Source organism: Haliotis rufescens, unplaced genomic scaffold (genome assembly GCF_023055435.1).
Source record: "Haliotis rufescens isolate VD_foot unplaced genomic scaffold, xgHalRufe1.0.p SCAF_19, whole genome shotgun sequence".
Taxonomy (NCBI): Eukaryota; Metazoa; Mollusca; class Gastropoda; order Lepetellida; family Haliotidae; genus Haliotis; species Haliotis rufescens.
This window is the reverse complement of record NW_025963879.1, coordinates 9,263,300-9,281,806: the sequence shown is the minus strand read 5'-3', so window position 1 is coordinate 9,281,806 and position 18,507 is coordinate 9,263,300. Positions and strand designations below refer to the sequence as shown.

General features: G+C 41.1%; 1 protein-coding gene across 1 annotated transcript in view; it reads left to right on the top strand.

Moving 5' to 3' along the window:
* The window catches only part of LOC124113322 (phosphatidylinositol glycan anchor biosynthesis class U protein-like), a 126,794-nt gene that overhangs the window by 51,340 nt on the left and 56,947 nt on the right, over nucleotides 1–18,507 (top strand). The window contains exon 10 of the mRNA XM_046473604.2: nucleotides 17,367–17,491. Coding sequence (XP_046329560.1) covers nucleotides 17,367–17,491 — 125 coding nt within the window. The remainder of the gene's footprint in view (nucleotides 1–17,366; nucleotides 17,492–18,507) is intronic.

The window sequence follows — 18,507 nt, the reverse complement described above, 5'->3', positions numbered from 1 at the left end:
CGATTGGGAATAGTTTGACAGTAGCCCTGGCGGAATGTATTTGGATACATGTATAAAATGATGTGGTCATGCATACACTGAAGTTGACTGACATTTTAGCTTCAAACATATATGTCAGAAGGAACGTGTTCATAGTCATGAAGAAATGCGAACATTAGAGACTTAAAATTGTCGTGTCACCATGTAGTTATATTGTGAATTTTTGTCATGAAACAATATATCACATGACTAACCACAGGTGTGGGTAGTCCTGTGGGTACCCGGGTCCTACTCAGTACCTACCCGACCCGAGTACCCGAGTTACCCGTCCCAGTCCTAGTAGACATCCCTGTCACCCACCACCTCTGTCATCATCTCCACCTGGGCACCGATGCTGACCACAACAACGTCGATCTACTCGACTGCGGCAGCTGGGTCACCCAGTCACGCCCGGAATGGCCGTTTCCACACGGGTTCAGCAGCAGACGTACCAGTAGCACCTATGCAGTCTACACTACAAGTGCTTCCGGGCTTTGGGCTTTCCATCTTCCAACAGTCTCGGGTCCCCCGGCTCCTACAGCATCTCTACAAGCACCTTTCCAGCCGCATCCCCTTGCATATTCACAGGCGTCTCTACAGGCGCCTTCACACATGCCTAGCTAGCTTGGACACGTGTGGCACATCTAACCCCAGCTTCATCCGGTCTTGTGTTACCGGTTCGTCAGTCAATGTCTCCATCCCTACGGAGATGATTGACACACCTGGGATAACCTCGCAGACAGATGTTAGCCATAACAAGATCTCCTTGTGGCTAAGTGTTCTCATTCTTCAGGCTTATGAGGCCGGTGTATTGCATTCCCCATGGCAGACTACCCTCTAAGAGATCAGAGAGATCGCTGGACACATGATTGGCTTCCATAAAACTGTGCTCAAACATTTCCTAAGCCCTTGGAAGCTTGACTTTATGGTGAGGGTTCTGTGAAAGTTCCTGCCAATTCTCCATGTCTATCAATGTTGGTTGAACGATTGGACGGAGAGGGGGGGTAGTACTCTCAAAGATTTCCCTTCCTGTGGCTTCTGGTAGACATGATCTGCACCAAAGTTGATGATTACAACTTCATGACCGATTCAAGATTTGACAGAATCGTCATATGCTTAAGGGTTCCCAACTCGGGATCATCATTCACAACACAGGAGCAGTTGTCATGCTTATCATGGGGATCAACTTGCCCCTACACTGGCCACGTCACACATTCTACACAGAATTTGGAAACACCACTTGTTTGTCAACCACAGGTTTCACAGGTGATTGTCCATGTGTAGAGATTGAACCTTATCTTCGACTCTATGCAGGGTTCCAGTTTACAGAGCAGGGTGATTTACATGTCACATATCAAGAACTCTCTGACTGCAAACATCCTCGACCGGAATGAGGTCAACTGACCTAATTGGAGCTTATATGTAATACTGCAACTTGACTGGACGCCTGTCGCTGTACATCAATGTGGCCGAGTCACTAACTACAGTAGACATCTGATACCTACACGCGCAGTGAACAAGACACCACGCCTCAAAGTCCCTCGGTAGAAGAAGGGGAGCGCTTACACAATGCCCAGGGGATGGAAATGATCACTTTGTACTTCTTACGAACTTTTTTTATATATTCAACCTGTTCTATGAGATAAATTGTTGAATTTATGATTCTTCCCATGACGGCTCAGTCACCCTCCTATGACTACACAGAAGAGTGACAAGGCTGCTCTCTTCATCGTCACCTCGATATAAGAATGGGCGAGCCTATACGTCTATTTCCATTCCCTGTTAATCACCTTACTTTGTACAGTGCGATCTTTCAGACCAAAGGTTTCTATTTTTTGCCACCTTATCTACATGATGCAGCTTCGACCTCCTCTACCCTTATGTCGATGCCTTGGGATTTGCATTGGTTCGCTGACAACACAGTTTTCCATGTATCGTCATGCGGAGCGGAGACGCAATTGAAGTTAACGAGCTGAGGTCAATTACACTTGCATCCGATCCAACAGCTGTTGGTGCATTGCAGGGCCTATCTGTTGGGGTACCCCCCAACTCAGGAGTCATTTCAGCTGGTGGACAACAGAGTTGAAGGTCTTAGGAAGCGTCTTCTTCACAGAGTTATCGCTGGCGTCCCACCTTTTCGTCGATGCCCCACCTGTGCATCGAGGCCTCTACAGGTTGAGGTGCGCATCTAGAGGACCAGACGTCCTCAGGACTGCGCACATCACACATGGCACATCAATAAGTTGAGGGCACTCAGGCGACATCACACTGGCAGGAGCGCCTCCGGTACACTCAATCACCACAGCAAACGTTCTGGTTCTTCAAGCTGGGGCTCCAAAATCCGGGTCCGACACATCTCGGGTTGCCGCAACATTCTGGCAGACGCCCTCACCAGACCAGACAAAGTCGCTCCAATAGAGTGGAAGCTCCATACAGATGCCTTTGCTCTTGTTTGTCTGCAACACGGTTGCCCTGACATAGATCTGTTTGCCACCAGTCAGATCCACAGTCTTGGACAGTAGACGCCATCAGCGTCCCCTGGGAAGATCTAAAAGCGTACGCTTTTTTACCGCCTGTACTCCTTCCCAGGGTCATCCAAAAGAAAAAAATTATGCAGAGCCCGATCTGACTTTGGTTGCCTCCTGATGGCTAGCAAGGGGCTGGTTTGTCGATCTCCGAGAGATAGATGACGCCATGGAGCTGTTCACCTTGAACTGTGCTGGGACTCTGTCGCTAAGAACCAGCTCCCAGGACAGCCCAACAGATCCTGCCTTATCGCACCACAATCAACGATAGTAGGAGCAGAGGATGAACAAGAACTCCAACTGTGTAACTCCTACCTCACCGGTGCATACCACCTTTGACAACTGATTGGCTGAAGGATCTAGGAGAGTTTCAGATGGAAGATCACATCTGAAGGTATGCCCGCCACCGTTTCTGTCGGATTCAGATGCATTAAGGAGTAAAGCGGGATAAGTTAAAAAATCGAGTAAAATCCAATATATTTTTTATATTTGTATACTTATTCTGCATTACTACGTCTAATGGGACCCAGCTGAGCAGAGCTGCTTCTGGCTTTTAGCAGTAATGTGCTTATCCGTGATGTCATCATTTCTGTGGTAACATGGGAGCTGTGTGATAGGGTTGTCCTCTCAGCCAGTTGAAACAACTTTTTCTTCAGCAAGACCTCACACAGCTCTCCATTATGTCAAGAACAAGCAGTAGATGCATTAAAGAGTAATGCAGGATAAGCATACAAATATAAAAAATATCTACAATTTTACTAGAATCTTATAAATCATTTGATAGATGAGAGTGGAAATTGTCTACATCTATTAGTATACAGGTATACGACTGTTGGCATATTCTAATCTTATCCAGGCAATAAAACAATATCTCAAGCGTAAGAATATATCTCTAACATCTAAGTTTCATATGCACTTTATACCATATTTCCTTGAATACTTGGATGAGAAGGCGGGGAGTGCAGACTGTTTTATGATATATTAAATAGGTATCTCATCAAATTGTATTTCCCCAAAATACATTCAAAGATTGGCACTAGATCTTGGCCTTAACATGATGGAAAATGATTGGCAAATCATTAATCGTAGCCCCCACAGATATAATATGTCCTCAGAACAAAAAAGGATCCAATACAGTATTATTCATAGAATTATACCAACAAACGAGTTTTCTGTACAAAATGGGATCTAAAGAATAATTTCTTTGCAATGTTTGTAACAAAAACAAACCTTATTAATGCACATGTTCTTTGAGTGTGAATTGTAAAACATGTCTGGAACAACCTTGCAAAATGGTTAAAAGACAGAACTGGAATAGAACTAGAATTTTCATAATTGACAATTTTAATAGGATATTAACAAAAACGAAATGATGTTTTAGATCATATTATAACTGTAACAAAGCAAAACATATTCAAATCAAACATTTCCGACTCCATTCCAAATTTCAACACATCAAACAAGAAATAACCGATTGATATTACATCGACAGAAATATATCATATTCACAATGTAAATACACACAGTTCATGAAATTTGTGCATATGTGTATGGGACCTATAGCCTCTTGAGAATAGTTAAAGGGGCACTGATCTTAAGCAATTCCCCAGGACTGGTTGTTTCTTTTGTTCTTGTTTTTTCCCCGTGAGTACCCAGATGATATAGCAGAAATCTGGACCAGTTCGCTACCTGTGCTGCGCCATTCGTAAGCGCATTTGTCACTTTTATTGATAGTACAAGGTCGTATGGTCACATTGATCAACAAAAGGAAATACAGTTTTGGAAATAATAAGGAAATTTAGGTATCTTTGTGGGAAGCATCGGAAATGGTGAAGAAGATTTGATAAGTCACATGCTTAGTAATTGTGCGATTTTCGTTTACACTTTTTTAACTTGCAACACAAAGTAAATATTTCACCTGTGCATTGCTTATTTTATCGTGTGTATATTTTTACAGTCAAAATGTGTAAAAAAATTACTTATTTATTAATTTATTAAATGCCTAAATATTCAGTTATTTTACAAATTGACTGAAAAAATATGTCCATCTGTATTATTATGATAATGAAATTTATTAAATGCCTGAATATTCAGTTATTTTACAAATTGACTGAAAAAATATGTCCATCTGTATTGTTATGATAACAAATTCCAAACATCTTTATGTTTAATATCATCACCAAGTGTCTGAAAATGTTACAATAAAAAGTACATTTCTATATTGTTTGGCTTCTAATCCTAGCATAATCAATCTATTGTGATGTTTTTAAGCCCTTTTGAACGTCTAAATCATTTTTAGTCAATCTGTTAAATAAATGAAATATTTAAACATTTTATAAATTGCCTGAGTGAATCACATTTTACACATTGACTGTAACATATACACGCTTACAAAGGAAAAGACTTATGAAAACAACGTCTATCGCGCATCGATGAACTTCCCAATCAAGACGTAGAGGAACGAGAATGATTCTGTTCAATGCTACAGCAAATGAATGAAAACAAAATGCAAAAATCATAATTACAACCTACCAAAGTTAAATGTATAATTTTAGGCAGCTACCTTGTTCGAGGAATGTACCCATGAATATCCACATAAAGGAACAATATCCCAAACATCTGCAGCTGTACAAAGAAACTTATTCGATGTCATGTGTGTCTGTAACAATCAAATATTTTAAATTGTATATAGCGTTTCGGGATATTATAACCCGTGTTTGTTTCTCAACTGAGCACTTAGATTGTTTCAGGTGTTTCACATAGGTGTCAAGTCTCAAAGGTCAGCTGAGAAAGCCCATGTGACAACTATTTTCATAATGTCTACAGTTCTATAAAATAAATCCATTGAGTTAGATAACAATGAGCAATCAATGAACGTATTATTGGTTAACCCTTTTGGCAAAGTATGTTGTTTATACATCGGCATGAAGTGCCATGATATGAGTGTATTCTGTCTGCTTTAGTGAACCTACACATGTAAACACTTACTTTTGACATATCCACTGTGCAAGATAACAGTGATTAATCAATCAACATATTTTCTGTTGATCCTTTCATGGCTAAGACTGATCCGTTGATTTACCAAAAAGTAATTCAACTGATCATTCATCTCTTGTTGGGCTGCCATGTGCATATTACATAACACACATTTCACCTCACTTCAAACCTGGATTTAGATTGAATAATTAACCCAGACACAAGACATGCCAAATGGAAACCTTTGTGGGGTAAAAGGAGTGGTGCTGCCACTAATTATACCTGTAATAAATTCATTAACTGAGCATCAAGTGAATGATGACAAACACACAAGTGTAGGTTATACCCGGAAACATGGATGAATAAAAATTGTATTATCCACGCAATCCTAATTCTGAAATGCTTTCACTGATGAGCTTCCACCGTTCTTTTTGTCTGTTTGTTAAGGCTGAAGAAATAAATTAACGTGCGCCCTTTGTCGAAATCTTCATTGATTACGGGTAACCAATCAGTGTTCAAAAATGCGTAAAACAATTTTTTTTTAACTTATCCTGCATTTCTCTGTATTACATTTACTGCTGTCTTTTGACAGAGAGATGAACTGTGTGAGATCCAGCTGCTGAAGAAAGTTTTCCCAACCAGTACAGGAAGCAGCGCCCTCTCACAGTCGGCATGTGAACCGGATGTCATGATGTCACATCAAAACACATAACTGCTTTGTCACCTCTACAGACAGACGTACTTTGTATCCCTTGTGGAAATTAAAGCTTATTGTTTCTATATTTTGCATGTTTCTGCATTCATTGTATGCTGCTACATTGTTACCTGTTTATGGGCTGTTACCTTAAGGGTCTTCCCATTCGAAATTTGTCACGTTTATCGCTGGTTTGTGGCTCTAGTCACAGTAATTTATGGGCCCAATGTTGTTCCGGCCATTTTGTTTCTTTCCCGCCATTTTTGCCATTCACCACGTGGCCACGTAATTTTGTATTCTGCATTTTGAATTCTTTCTTTGCCTTGGGTAATACATTAAACTTATGTATTATGTTTATGCTTAAAGCTTTGCCTTGTTTGTTCTCATAAAGTTCAATAAAATATAAAGTTTTTGAGTTACGTTATGCCTCCCGTACTTTGTGGTTTTGCCACATGGTTATGTTTTATTCTTAAAGCTTTGCCTTTTCGCTACTTATTAGCGTAATTGTTTGCTCTAAACTTTAATAAAATTCAAAGTTTTTGAGTTACATTATGCTTTACTTGCTCGTGGGTTTCACCGAAGTGGTAAACATCTGAGACCTGCATCACTTCGGGCTTTCCTCCCACATTAAGCTGACACGCCGCGATATTACTGGAATACTGTTAAAAGAGGCGTTAAACCTCACTCACTCACTCAGTGCCTCCGGCGCTACCAACCTGACGGCGCTCCCGAGAAGCAACACCACCGGCGCCTCAAGCTCTCAGGCGCCTCCGGCACTCCCGGCGCCTCTTATGCCGCTGATGGCTCAAGCTCTCTGGTGCTCCTGGCGCCTCAAGCTCTCCGGCGCTCCCGGCACTTCTGACGCCGCTGATGGCTCAAGCTCTCCGGCGCCTCAAGCTTTCCGGCGCTCATGGCGCCCAGGTCAACAAGCTGAGTATCTCAACCGATCTTCTGCTTCGGCATAAGGGGCACCATTAGCAATTGCCTTTCCGGCGCCACTGACATCTGCTTCCATTACTGACATCTCATAGATCGTCACACGGCGAAGCAAGGTGAAACAACGTCTTTCAATTGTCGCCCCTCCTGTTGCGGCTCTCCCGTACGTCTTTGGGATCATGACTATCGTTCAACTTCCTGGAAGGAATCTTTCAACCAATAGACATTGGGTCTGATTCAAGTTCAAGTCGTTTAAAGCGCAATACTTTCGGAGAGATGACATGCGGGTTTCAATCGAAACAGAGCTTCTGGTGTACAGCGTCTGTATCAGAACTGGCAGATCTTCACTGTTCAGGCTCATCAAGCCTGTCTGACCGCTTCTTCATAGACTACTGGGTACCCACTTCTAGGGATCATAATTGACTCTGCACATATCAATCTGCACTGGCTCCGCAATTCGACGACGACGACATCCACTGTCTTCTTTGTTGACATCTACGACATTTTCATATCTTCAGCCTTGGCTACCAGATACAGCGTCGATTTTCTACTTCGTCCCACAACCGTTCCATCGACCCCTGTTGACTACTTGCCTAGTATCGTGTTGTCGTCCTTCATCGTCACCTTGATATAAGAACAGGAGCGCTAACACAATGCTCAGGGGATGGAAACGATCACATTACTTCATGCAGTACGGTGCAAACTACCTGAACCACAGTTTTACAGATTTCCTCATCCTCTCATGGACTCATTGCCTGGACTACTCGGTTACGTTGATGCCTCGGTGGTCGATTGCGGAGCTGGTTTATTTCGTCTATTTGGGGTTTGGTTGGCAGGCGAGCACACCTCTTCGCATACACAACGGTACATGATCGGAGACCCCTGTTGCTGACTTTTCAACTTTGCAGTCTTGTAGATGACCTCATTTACCATGACTTCCCGCTCTTCCACTACCACTTCCACCTTGTCAGTGGCAAGTGTTTTGGGATTGCCCACACCAGCCCACGTTGTGACCGACTGTGATCCGGATATCAACACCATTGGCACAGCAACACCCTCGAGATAAAAGCGCTTATCCAGGACGTCAATTGCTGGCAGAGAATTCTCGGTAATGCCCTGTTGATCATGTCCATTGACAACATCACCATGGTGTGGTGTTTGAGGAACCAGCGTACTCTCCACTCTCCATCCCTGCTAAACCAGACCTTCCGCTTCCTCGACTTATTGGTCAGCCTGGACCTGTACTTTAAGAAAAAGGAGCTTGTCTTGCACTCACCAGGTTGAGAGCATGTTCTGGCAAAGGCTCTGTCCAGGCCTAACTAGGTCACTGCCACCCAGAGGTCTTCGCCAGACAATATCAAATGATCGACACACCAAACATCGATCTGTTCACCACATCTCTGAACTGCCAGCTGTCGCCTTACATTTCACCGGTGCCGGATCCGGCCGCTGTGGCAGTCGACGCCTTCAGTTTTCCCTAGGAAGGATTACACGCGTACGCTTTTCCGCCCCCAGTTCCCACTCCCACGGTTCTTCAAAGATCCAGGCCACTCGGCATCTGACACTGATTTTGGTCGCGTCTTGGTGGCTGGCCAGAAGTTGGTTTATCGATCTCGGAAACATTGCGAGAGACAACCCCTGGAACTTCTGGCGTGGTCCAACCTTCTGCTCTGTCCACACAGTCAGTTGCCACACACTAAAACCAGAAGGGTTTCTTCTGCACGCCAAGGGCTATTTGGCTAGAGCGGCCAAGGCTATTGCTTCAGCCCACCGTCCATCTACACAGGGACTGAATGATAATAAATGGTGCTTGTTGCAGGTATTCTGTTCAGACAAACACCAGGATTAGATGACAGCATCACCGAAGTTCCAGGCTCAATTCCTTCTGTACTTGCGCAGCACCCGTCGGTTGAAGGGCTCTACCATCTCCACATACCTGGTCGCCATCAACTTCGTTCTTGCCATCTCGGATGATCGGAGAATGACGAAAATTCCCGAAATACAGGCCTGGCTGCGCTCGTTCCATCTTGAAGACCAGAAGGCCAAGTTCAGACCGCCTGTGTTGGATCTGAATGTGGTCTTAAACGCTCTTCTCTTCCGACGGCTCCATTCGAACCACTCCACACGTCTTCCTTCTACGACCTAAGAAAGAAGACAGTGTTTCTACTGGTTTTGGCTACTGCCGCTCGGGTCAATGAGCTCCACGCCCTCGACGTCCTCCGAGTCCGGTTCGAACGCGGTACTCAGGGTACCGTTCATCAGGTACCATGCTGGGACTTCATCATAAAGAATCAACTCCAAGGACATCCCGATAGATCATTCATTATCCCCTACCCCCTCGTTCATTGTTGGTGCCGAGGATGAGGATGAGCGTTATTATGCCCAGTAAGGGCACTGAAGGTTTTCTACGACAATCTAAAGCCTGCTGCAAGTCTAGGAAACACATTTTTTTCTGCCAGTCTGCCCTTCGTTGCAGTCGTTGGTCAACCGGAATACTTTTCCCTGTGGCTTAGGGCGGTCGATTGGACCCTCCCCCCAAGGCTATCAACCCACACGAAATCAGGGCGATCACATTTACCATGGCTCTTCACAGTATAACTGTTCCATCCAGTCGCTCATGGAAGCCTGTTCTTGGTGATCGGACACCACCTTCGCCAACCACTACCTCCGTGATGTAGCCTTGGAAGATGTCGCTGGCATTCACAGTTTTGGTCCCTGGTTGTAGCCCAACAGGTCCCTATCACCGACGCCACTGATTCTCCGATACCCTGAGCGGGGCCCGTCTACCTCTCTGGTGTTTATCACCCCAGAAAAGACGTCTCTCTTGCGTTCCGCATTCGCTCTTAGCTTTAGTTTTTGGCTACCAGCCTCATTCTATTTCAGTTACCTATTCGGGTGTTTCCTTTTTGCATCGACTCTTGTTTCCTGAAGACAGGAATGGTCGTAGATGTTGACGCCGACGCCGCTGATTCTCTGATACCCCAAGCGGTGCCCGTCGACCTCTCCGGTGTTCCTCACCTCCAGACAAGAGGGCTCTCCTGCGTTTCCCATTCGCTCCGGTCATCACTTGTGGTGCGGATTCATCGGACCTTGATGAGGGTTTATTATGGATCACATCTGAAGGTATGCCCACCGGCCATGCCGTCTGATAAAGATGCAATACGGAGAAATGCAGTATAAGTTAAAAAAATTAGTAAAATCTAAATATTTTTTACATTTGTATACTTATCCTGCATTACGAAGTCTAAGTGCCCTCCCTTCGCTATGCTGCCTCCCCACAAAGTTTCAGATGTTATATGTTTAAAGCAGTTATGTGTTTTGATGTGACGTCATGACTTCTGGGTCAACTGCCGACTGTGAGAAGGCGCTGTTTCCTGTACTGGTTGGGACAACTTTCTTCAGCAGCTGGATCTCACACAGTTCATCTCTGTCAAAAGACAGCAGTAAATGCAATACGGAGTAATGCTGGATAAGTATACAAATGTAAAAAATATTTAGATTTTACTAATATTGCCTCCCAGTTTATTTCCTTGTAGATGGTAGCCCAGTCTATTGTCACACTCAGTTGCGTTAACAAGCGAATCGACTCACAGCAGCTAGTGAGCCCTAGCGTGCAGTGTCAGACAGTCGAGGAGAAGCCAGAGATTAGTGCCCCTTTAAAGGGCAATGTTTTCATCACGGCAGAACATTTGTTTCAAACTCAATCCACATTACGTGCAGCCAAAATCAATCATACCAATTTAATGAATTCATAAGAAGAATTAAAGGCCCATACAAATTCATGTTATAATTATGAATTATAATCTAGATTGTAGAAGGCTTGAAGAGTCTGGTTGTAACCTGTTTTCAAAATCGTTCATAACTAATTTTGCATCTCTATGCAGTATGCAGTATTTTACAACATATAAATAGTATTTCTTTTAAGGATTATTTAAATGTGAACTGGATCACATACTATTATACTAATCATGCTTATGAGGTTAAATTTATAATAGACATTGTAATTTGTTTTATGTGGTTATTGTGATAATATTTTATTGAAGTCATTCTTCAAACACTTACAGAGCTTTAAAATTTGGAATATTTTCATATTCGTAACGCAAAATGATTTATGTTTTATCTTTGTATATATGTCTTCTCGTGTATGAACCAATATTGCCCGAGCTGCCTCCCTTTGTTTTGCTAATAATCAAACGGCAAACATTGATTTGTCAGCTGTTACACTGTGTGTTTCTAGACGACATCATCTTTTATGTGAATGGGTGGTGTACTTTTACCATTTAAAGCCTTGTAAGTAATTGAAACAAGCAAAATGTAAACTTTTTGATAAATAAGGTGACATAAATTTAAATGACATCAAGAAAAACCGGTGACAAATGGGTACACAAGTCATTTTTTTATCTCCCCGTCACAGGCCTAGTTTTGGCAAATACATCTCCAGTTTTGTCATTGTGCTGGTGTTTTGATTAATGCACCTCCAGTTATATAAATGTGTTTATGTTTTGGCCAATATATATATGTAGGAAGGTATAAGCATAATTATCTCTTGGCAAGTCAACTTTATTTATCTTTGTAATTTCATGTGCCATTTAATGTATCAGAGCTGACAAAAATCTTGATGACAAAAATTAATGATAATATATTCACAAAGGCATTCTATATATATATATATACAGTATATTTCCATTGTATTATGGGCCGGTGGCCTAGGGTACCGAATAAATTTGTCTGTCTGTCTGTCTAATAGTTTCCCAGGGCCTCTTCCTCCCATCAATCCAAGCGACTGTGGCATATTGTCAGTGTCTTGACAATCTTAGGGTTTGGAGTTTGTGTCGCAGGTGTGAAAATTACACATTCTCTTGACTTTCATTTAAATTCATGTCTGGAATAATGTTAAAACATGTACACATGTCCAGGAATAATCTTAACCAAGTTTAGAGCGGCAGCCCAGAGCACTCTGGTCAAACGAACAAGGTACCAATATCCGAACACAGGAACATTTACTGTGTAACCCAACATATTCATATATAGATGTCTGCCGGGGAGCCCCTGCTGTGTGTGGCCCCTGGCCCCCCAAAAGAAGGGGCCATTCAAGGGCTGGATCAAACATTGGAGGTACCACATGAAAGTAAGTGTAAATGAACTGGTACATCTCACAGAGTACAGAATGGGCCACGCCAGACAAATCTTCCTCTGCAAAAGGCCTGCCAGACACCCCCAAAGAGGGTCCCAAAATTTGGGCTGGGTTAAACATTGGAGGTACCACATGAAATCAACATAAAATGAACTATTTCACTCTACTAAGAATAAAAACCCCATTGCCAGACAAATCGTCTGCTGCATAAGGCCCGCCAGACACCCCTAAATGTTGACCCTTAATGCACTCAATGGACACTCTGGTAAAATTTGACCAGAGTATACATTCAAAGTACCAGATGAAAGTAAGTTTAGATCAACAGGTACATGTTACTGAGTACAACACGGCCCATACCTGACAAATTGTCCTCTGCATAAGGTCCTCCAGACCCCCCAGAGAGGGTCCCAAAATTTGGGCTGGGTTAAACATTGGAGGTACCACATGAAACCAACATAAAATGAACAATTGCACTCTACTTATTGCACAATACCGATTGCCAGACAAATCATCTTCTGCATAAGGCCCGCCAGACACCCACAAAAAGTTGACCCTTCAGGTATACACGGGTAAAATTGGTCTGGAATATATATTGATTGTACCACATTAAGGTACGTTTGAATGAACAGGTTCATATCACAGCGTACAGAATGGGCCACACCAGATAAATCTTCCTCTGCATAAGGCTTAAACATTGGAGGTATCACATGGAACCAACATAAAATGAACTATTACACTCTACGTATTACAAAATACCCATTGCCAGACATATTCTCTACTGCATAAGGCCCGCTAGACAGACCCTCACCCCACCCCACACAGTTGACCCTCTGTAATCCCAGTGTGCATAATGAAACATTGGACATCAGCTCTGAGAGTCAACAGATGGTCAAATTTATGTTTTGTTCTTAAAGATGGAAGGATTTTATTGAGATTATAATCACGTATTTATAAAATCAGGTCTCTGAATACTAGTATTGATATCATAGATTAGGCCTATCGTTGAAATGTAATAAAAAAAAGGCATGAATCTGATTCTTGTGAATATATATCTGATCAGCTATGAAGTCCTCAAAGCCTGCTATAGCCTGATAGCTTGGGTATGGATTCCTACAAACCCAAACATGCTTAGGTAGTCCTCAAAGCCTGCTATAAGAATGGTAAATGACAGTCCCTAATACCATTTGGAAATCTTTTGGTGATAATTGTGTTTAAAAACCTATGATCTCCGTTTATTTAGCAAGTTTTATCATCTAAAAAGCTGAATTCCGGCCAAATATTTCCATATTTATGGTCGGTCCCGAAAAGTCTATCGTATCGAGAAACCTAACAAAATCGTGGCAAAGACCTGTGTGAAAATATCAAGTTTGTCAGGTCACGGAAAGAGATGAACAGGGTTCGGTGACACGAAAAGATGAATGTTCTATTCTTGATGTATTTTCGTCCTGATCTTCACAACTTTTCTCGGAGTGTCACGGTTGGATACAAAAATATTTTTCTGTTCAAAAGAGAAGGGCCGTTACTGATATTCACCTCGTCAAAACTATCGCACCACCAAATGTGAAATGTAATTACCCATCATGTTTTATGATTTTGTTCTTGTTGTTAAATGTAAATGTATGTTCATAATGTGACATGGTTTTGATTTCAATACTCAAATATCTGTTATGAAACCTCCACTATATATCTAAATGTTCACAAGGCCTTACGTCTCAGATTTGCCATCTATCTGTTTGAATAAATGTCTTACACTAGACAGAGAGTCATGATATTGGCGCGTGAGCTGTGCCACGGTTAAATGTGTTTAGACTTCTATCCCAGGATGACCTAGTGTTCATATGTGTGTATATATATATATATATCTGCTTTTGAATACCTTCAATAAAGAAGGGAAAGCCATACACAATAAATTTAGGTTGCATTAACCTGATCTCAGGGTGTTTTCCATAACACAAAATTCTAAACAAGCAATTGTTGATCTGTCACGATTGACTGAATTTTGTATAAATTCCCATATCATTGTTACCATAGAGCTGTGTTTTCAAGCAAATGTGAATTCTTTTGTTAAAAGAAAAGCCGTTTCCAAACCACACCTAGCCTTTTCTTTTCTGCCAACCTCTGAATGCAAATATGAAATCTTAATAATAGTGCTACTGACGTTATAATCACAATATAACTTGAAGCATTTATCAAATCATAAAACACTTTGAACTGAATAAACATGATCATACATGAAGGTCGTGAGAAACCTTCCTTTGACACACCCTGGTTTGTCTTGGCATTGTAATTATCTTAATGGCGTGATTTCCCACTTGAACTAGAATTAACATGATCATACTTGCAGGTCATGAGAACCTGTTTCTTGGACCCCGCTGGTTTGTATTGCAATTGTTATAATCTGAAGGCGCGACCCCCCAGTGTGGTACCTCCAATGTTTAACCCAGCCCAAATTTTGGGACCCTCCCTGGGGGGTCTGGCGGACCTTATGCAGAGGACAATTTGTCAGGTATGGGCCGTGTTGTACTCAGTAACATGTACCTGTTGTTCTAAACTTACTTTCATCTGGTACTTTGAATGTATACTCTGGTCAAATTTTACCAGAGTGTCCACTGAGTGAATTAAGGGTCAACATTTGGGGGTGTCTGGCGGGCCTTATGCAGCAGACGATTTGTCTGGCAATGGGGTTTTTATTCTTAGTAGAGTGAAATAGTTCATTTTATGTTGATTTCATGTGGTACCTCCAATGTTTAACCCAGCCCAAATTTTGGGACCCTCTTTGGGGGTGTCTGGCAGGCCTTTTGCAGAGGAAGATTTGTCTGGCGTGGCCCATTCTGTACTCTGTGAGATGTACCAGTTCATTTACACTTACTTTCATGTGGTACCTCCAATGTTTGATCCAGCCCTTGAATGGCCCCTTCTTTTGGGGGGCCAGGGGCCACATGCAGCAGGGGCTCCCTGGCAGACATCCATATATGAATATGTTGGGTTACACAGTAAATGTTCCTGTGTTCGGATATTGGTACCTTGTTCGTTTGACCAAAGTGCTCTGGGCTGCCGGTCTAGTTGGCAATAGAAGAAAAGTGTAGCTTTATTGTGGTGAAAGTTGCAGCACTCATGGTACTAAGTGACAAGGAGATGTCAATACATTATTACCCATATGGGCTCAAATATGCAGTGTAATATCCTTTTGATATTTACACAGTGTGCAATTAGTGATTCCCGAAGCTGATTGGTCAGTTGAACAAAGATCAATTTTCATTGTACAATAGGACTTTTTTTTTCTCATCCCATTCATTCACAAATCCATGCCATTCATTCAGATGTTTTACGTGCTACAATTTCACTGATTCGAGATTTGTAAGACAAGAAATATAATTTCATATCAACAACATGATTTCATATTGTTTTTTTTCGTTTTTTCACATGATCTTTTATTTTACATTTAAAACATGACATATTTTCATTAATCACTCGTACCTCGTGGGTTATTCTATAAGTAGTGGTTCTACAAAACAAATCATGTCAGTGACACCTGGAACACCTAATTAAGTATGCAATATTTGTTTCTTACTTTAAATGTTTAAACAGTATCAATACACATTTAGTTTTCCAGACCAACAACAAACAAAAAATCTAGAGGCGTATTTCTCATACTGTATTTTCTTGAGTACAGTACCCATGCAAGCTTATCATATCTCTTAGATGAATGAACAGGAAACTTGGTCAAATATGAAATTTGTGATAAAACATAAATAGACTGGTGATTTACTATTTCAGTTGATACCCTGTTCTGCTAGACATTAAGATTATTGAGACTAATAACAGGATTAACTTGCATACTCCTGTCTGGAGTTATCACACCGCTTCCATCTCATAATAAATAACACATGCAAAAGTAGCTTTGATCTTCAGTAATCTCATCAACAAGCTGTCTCAAAACTTTTCCGATGCAGTTAAAGACGTTGGATACAATAGTTCGTGCGAACCCCAGTTCAAGCCATTGCACGCGAGTTTACCGTGACGAATTACCTTCCTTGATGTGCCCTGTCTTCTACATAATTGGTGGTAGAAGCAACGACATGTCCGTTTATGATTGTGGAAACCTGCAACATGTACCTTTGCTATCCCTCCCAAACATGAGCCGATAAGTAATAAAAAATAACTGTTCCAATGCATCTCTGAATGTTCAGGTTCAGTGGGAAAACAGTGTGTAGAGTTCCTACACATTATTTTATTAACTTGGCACGTTTTATTCTCCTCCCTGAATTTCTAAAATATTTTTTCTCTCTGTTTTTGGTATGAGAAGCAAAGCTATTTATGATTATTTAATTGCTAAATGGATAAACAGAAAGCACTGTAGAATATCTAACCTGCCTATTATGTTACATCTAAACAATTATCAATGACAAGCATAATATGTGATTCATTATGTCTAGATAATGAGTTATTCCCTTTTTAGATATCAGGATTGACACCCCTAGCTATCTTTGGGCATGCAAATACTCAATATTTTCCATGGAGACCTACAGAATTTTTTCTAAATTTATGTTGCTTGGTGGATATTGTACATTGTTCGTGAAAATAGTGTCTCTGTAATGGGTTTTGATCTTCTAAATAACAATTTACATGACTACTTGCTCATTTGATACCCAAGCCACATTAAATATGTTGCTATTTTCCCTTAATTGTTTCTATTTTTGGTCCTTTTTTCACCATACTTATATGTAGTTAACAAACTTAAATAGTAATACATACTACAAAGTAAGTTTAATTTCACTATTAGGTAATGTGTTTCAAGGAGTCAGCTTAAGCAATTTTTTATAGTGATGGTAAATCATGTCATTTGAGGCCTACCCTACAATACGTGGGTGCCACCTACAACAGAATATAGCATGGTAAGGTATTATTGTTTCTTTTATTTGGTACAAGTATACTTTTAGCCTTAGTGAATCAATCGATATACATATTGCCTGATTATAGACACTGACTATAACATAGACATACTATTTACTAGATATATTTTTTCCAAGGATCAGGGTATAGTGGTTTTGGTGTGATATTGATGTAATGTTGTATATTGCAGGGACAGCCCAGTGTTCCAACTGTATATGTTGGTATTCCTCACCAGCATCTTCAAATCCTACCCCAGTTACGCTGATGCAGCCCTCTTCTTGTCTCTGCTGCCGCTATGGCAACACTGCTTCTCATGTGAGTGAAAGTGTCACGTTGTAGTTGCCATGTTGAGACCATCATATGTCATGTGTACTAGAAGGTAAGCAGAGTGTCAATATCTTTTGACCTTTTACATTTTTTTACTTCTTATCAAATTTGCAGTATACAGCCTTCCAAGTTGCAACCTAAATTATCATTTTGAGATCTGTATTTATTGCTTAGTTGCCAGTTGGCTCCCATTAATAAAATTATCTTGGCAACTAAAATATTTCACATATTGAAAGAAACTGGAGTAGGAAGTCACTTGTCCACATCAACATCATGAATTCCTTGTTTACGGGGTAGTGTAACTCCTTATGGCAATACCAAAGCCTATCTGGCTTCTGAAGCTATCGTCTGTAATGCTACAAGTTTATATATTTCTTGTCATGCACACTTTTCTCAGTTTAGTTTCACAAAGGTGGCATCCTCAAATCACAGGAGAATATTACAACATATTTTCCTCACAGAATGATGACATGAATGACGTAACCATGACTATTACTGCCAGCAGTCCTAAAAGTCGTTTATTAGATGCTGATGTTGGTGGGCATAGTTGAATCAAAGAATTCATCATTGGGATGTGAGACAACCAAGATTACTTGTACCATACCCGAAAGCTTTCAGCCAGTGGGAATGCTTTATATCTTGTGATTATATGCCGTAAATGTATCTGTCTATGGTCTATGAAAGTGGGTGGAGCTTGGTGATAAAGCTTGTTGATTGAAAACAAACTCACCACTGATTAGCTGTGAGTGACAAATGTCAAGAAACGCAAAAAGGTACACAGTGTACACTCTACTGCAACTAACAGAAAGTTCAGAAATATACCTTTACTACAGAATATTTGCAAGATGAAATCAAATAGAACTAGTAGTTGATAACTTGAACATATATATTTAATGGAAACATAATAATTACAACAGAATACATTTAACATTGTGAAGCTATTTGTTCTTGCTGAGTCATTGTTCCATAAACTTAGATATCAATAAATATATTCTTGTTGCCCT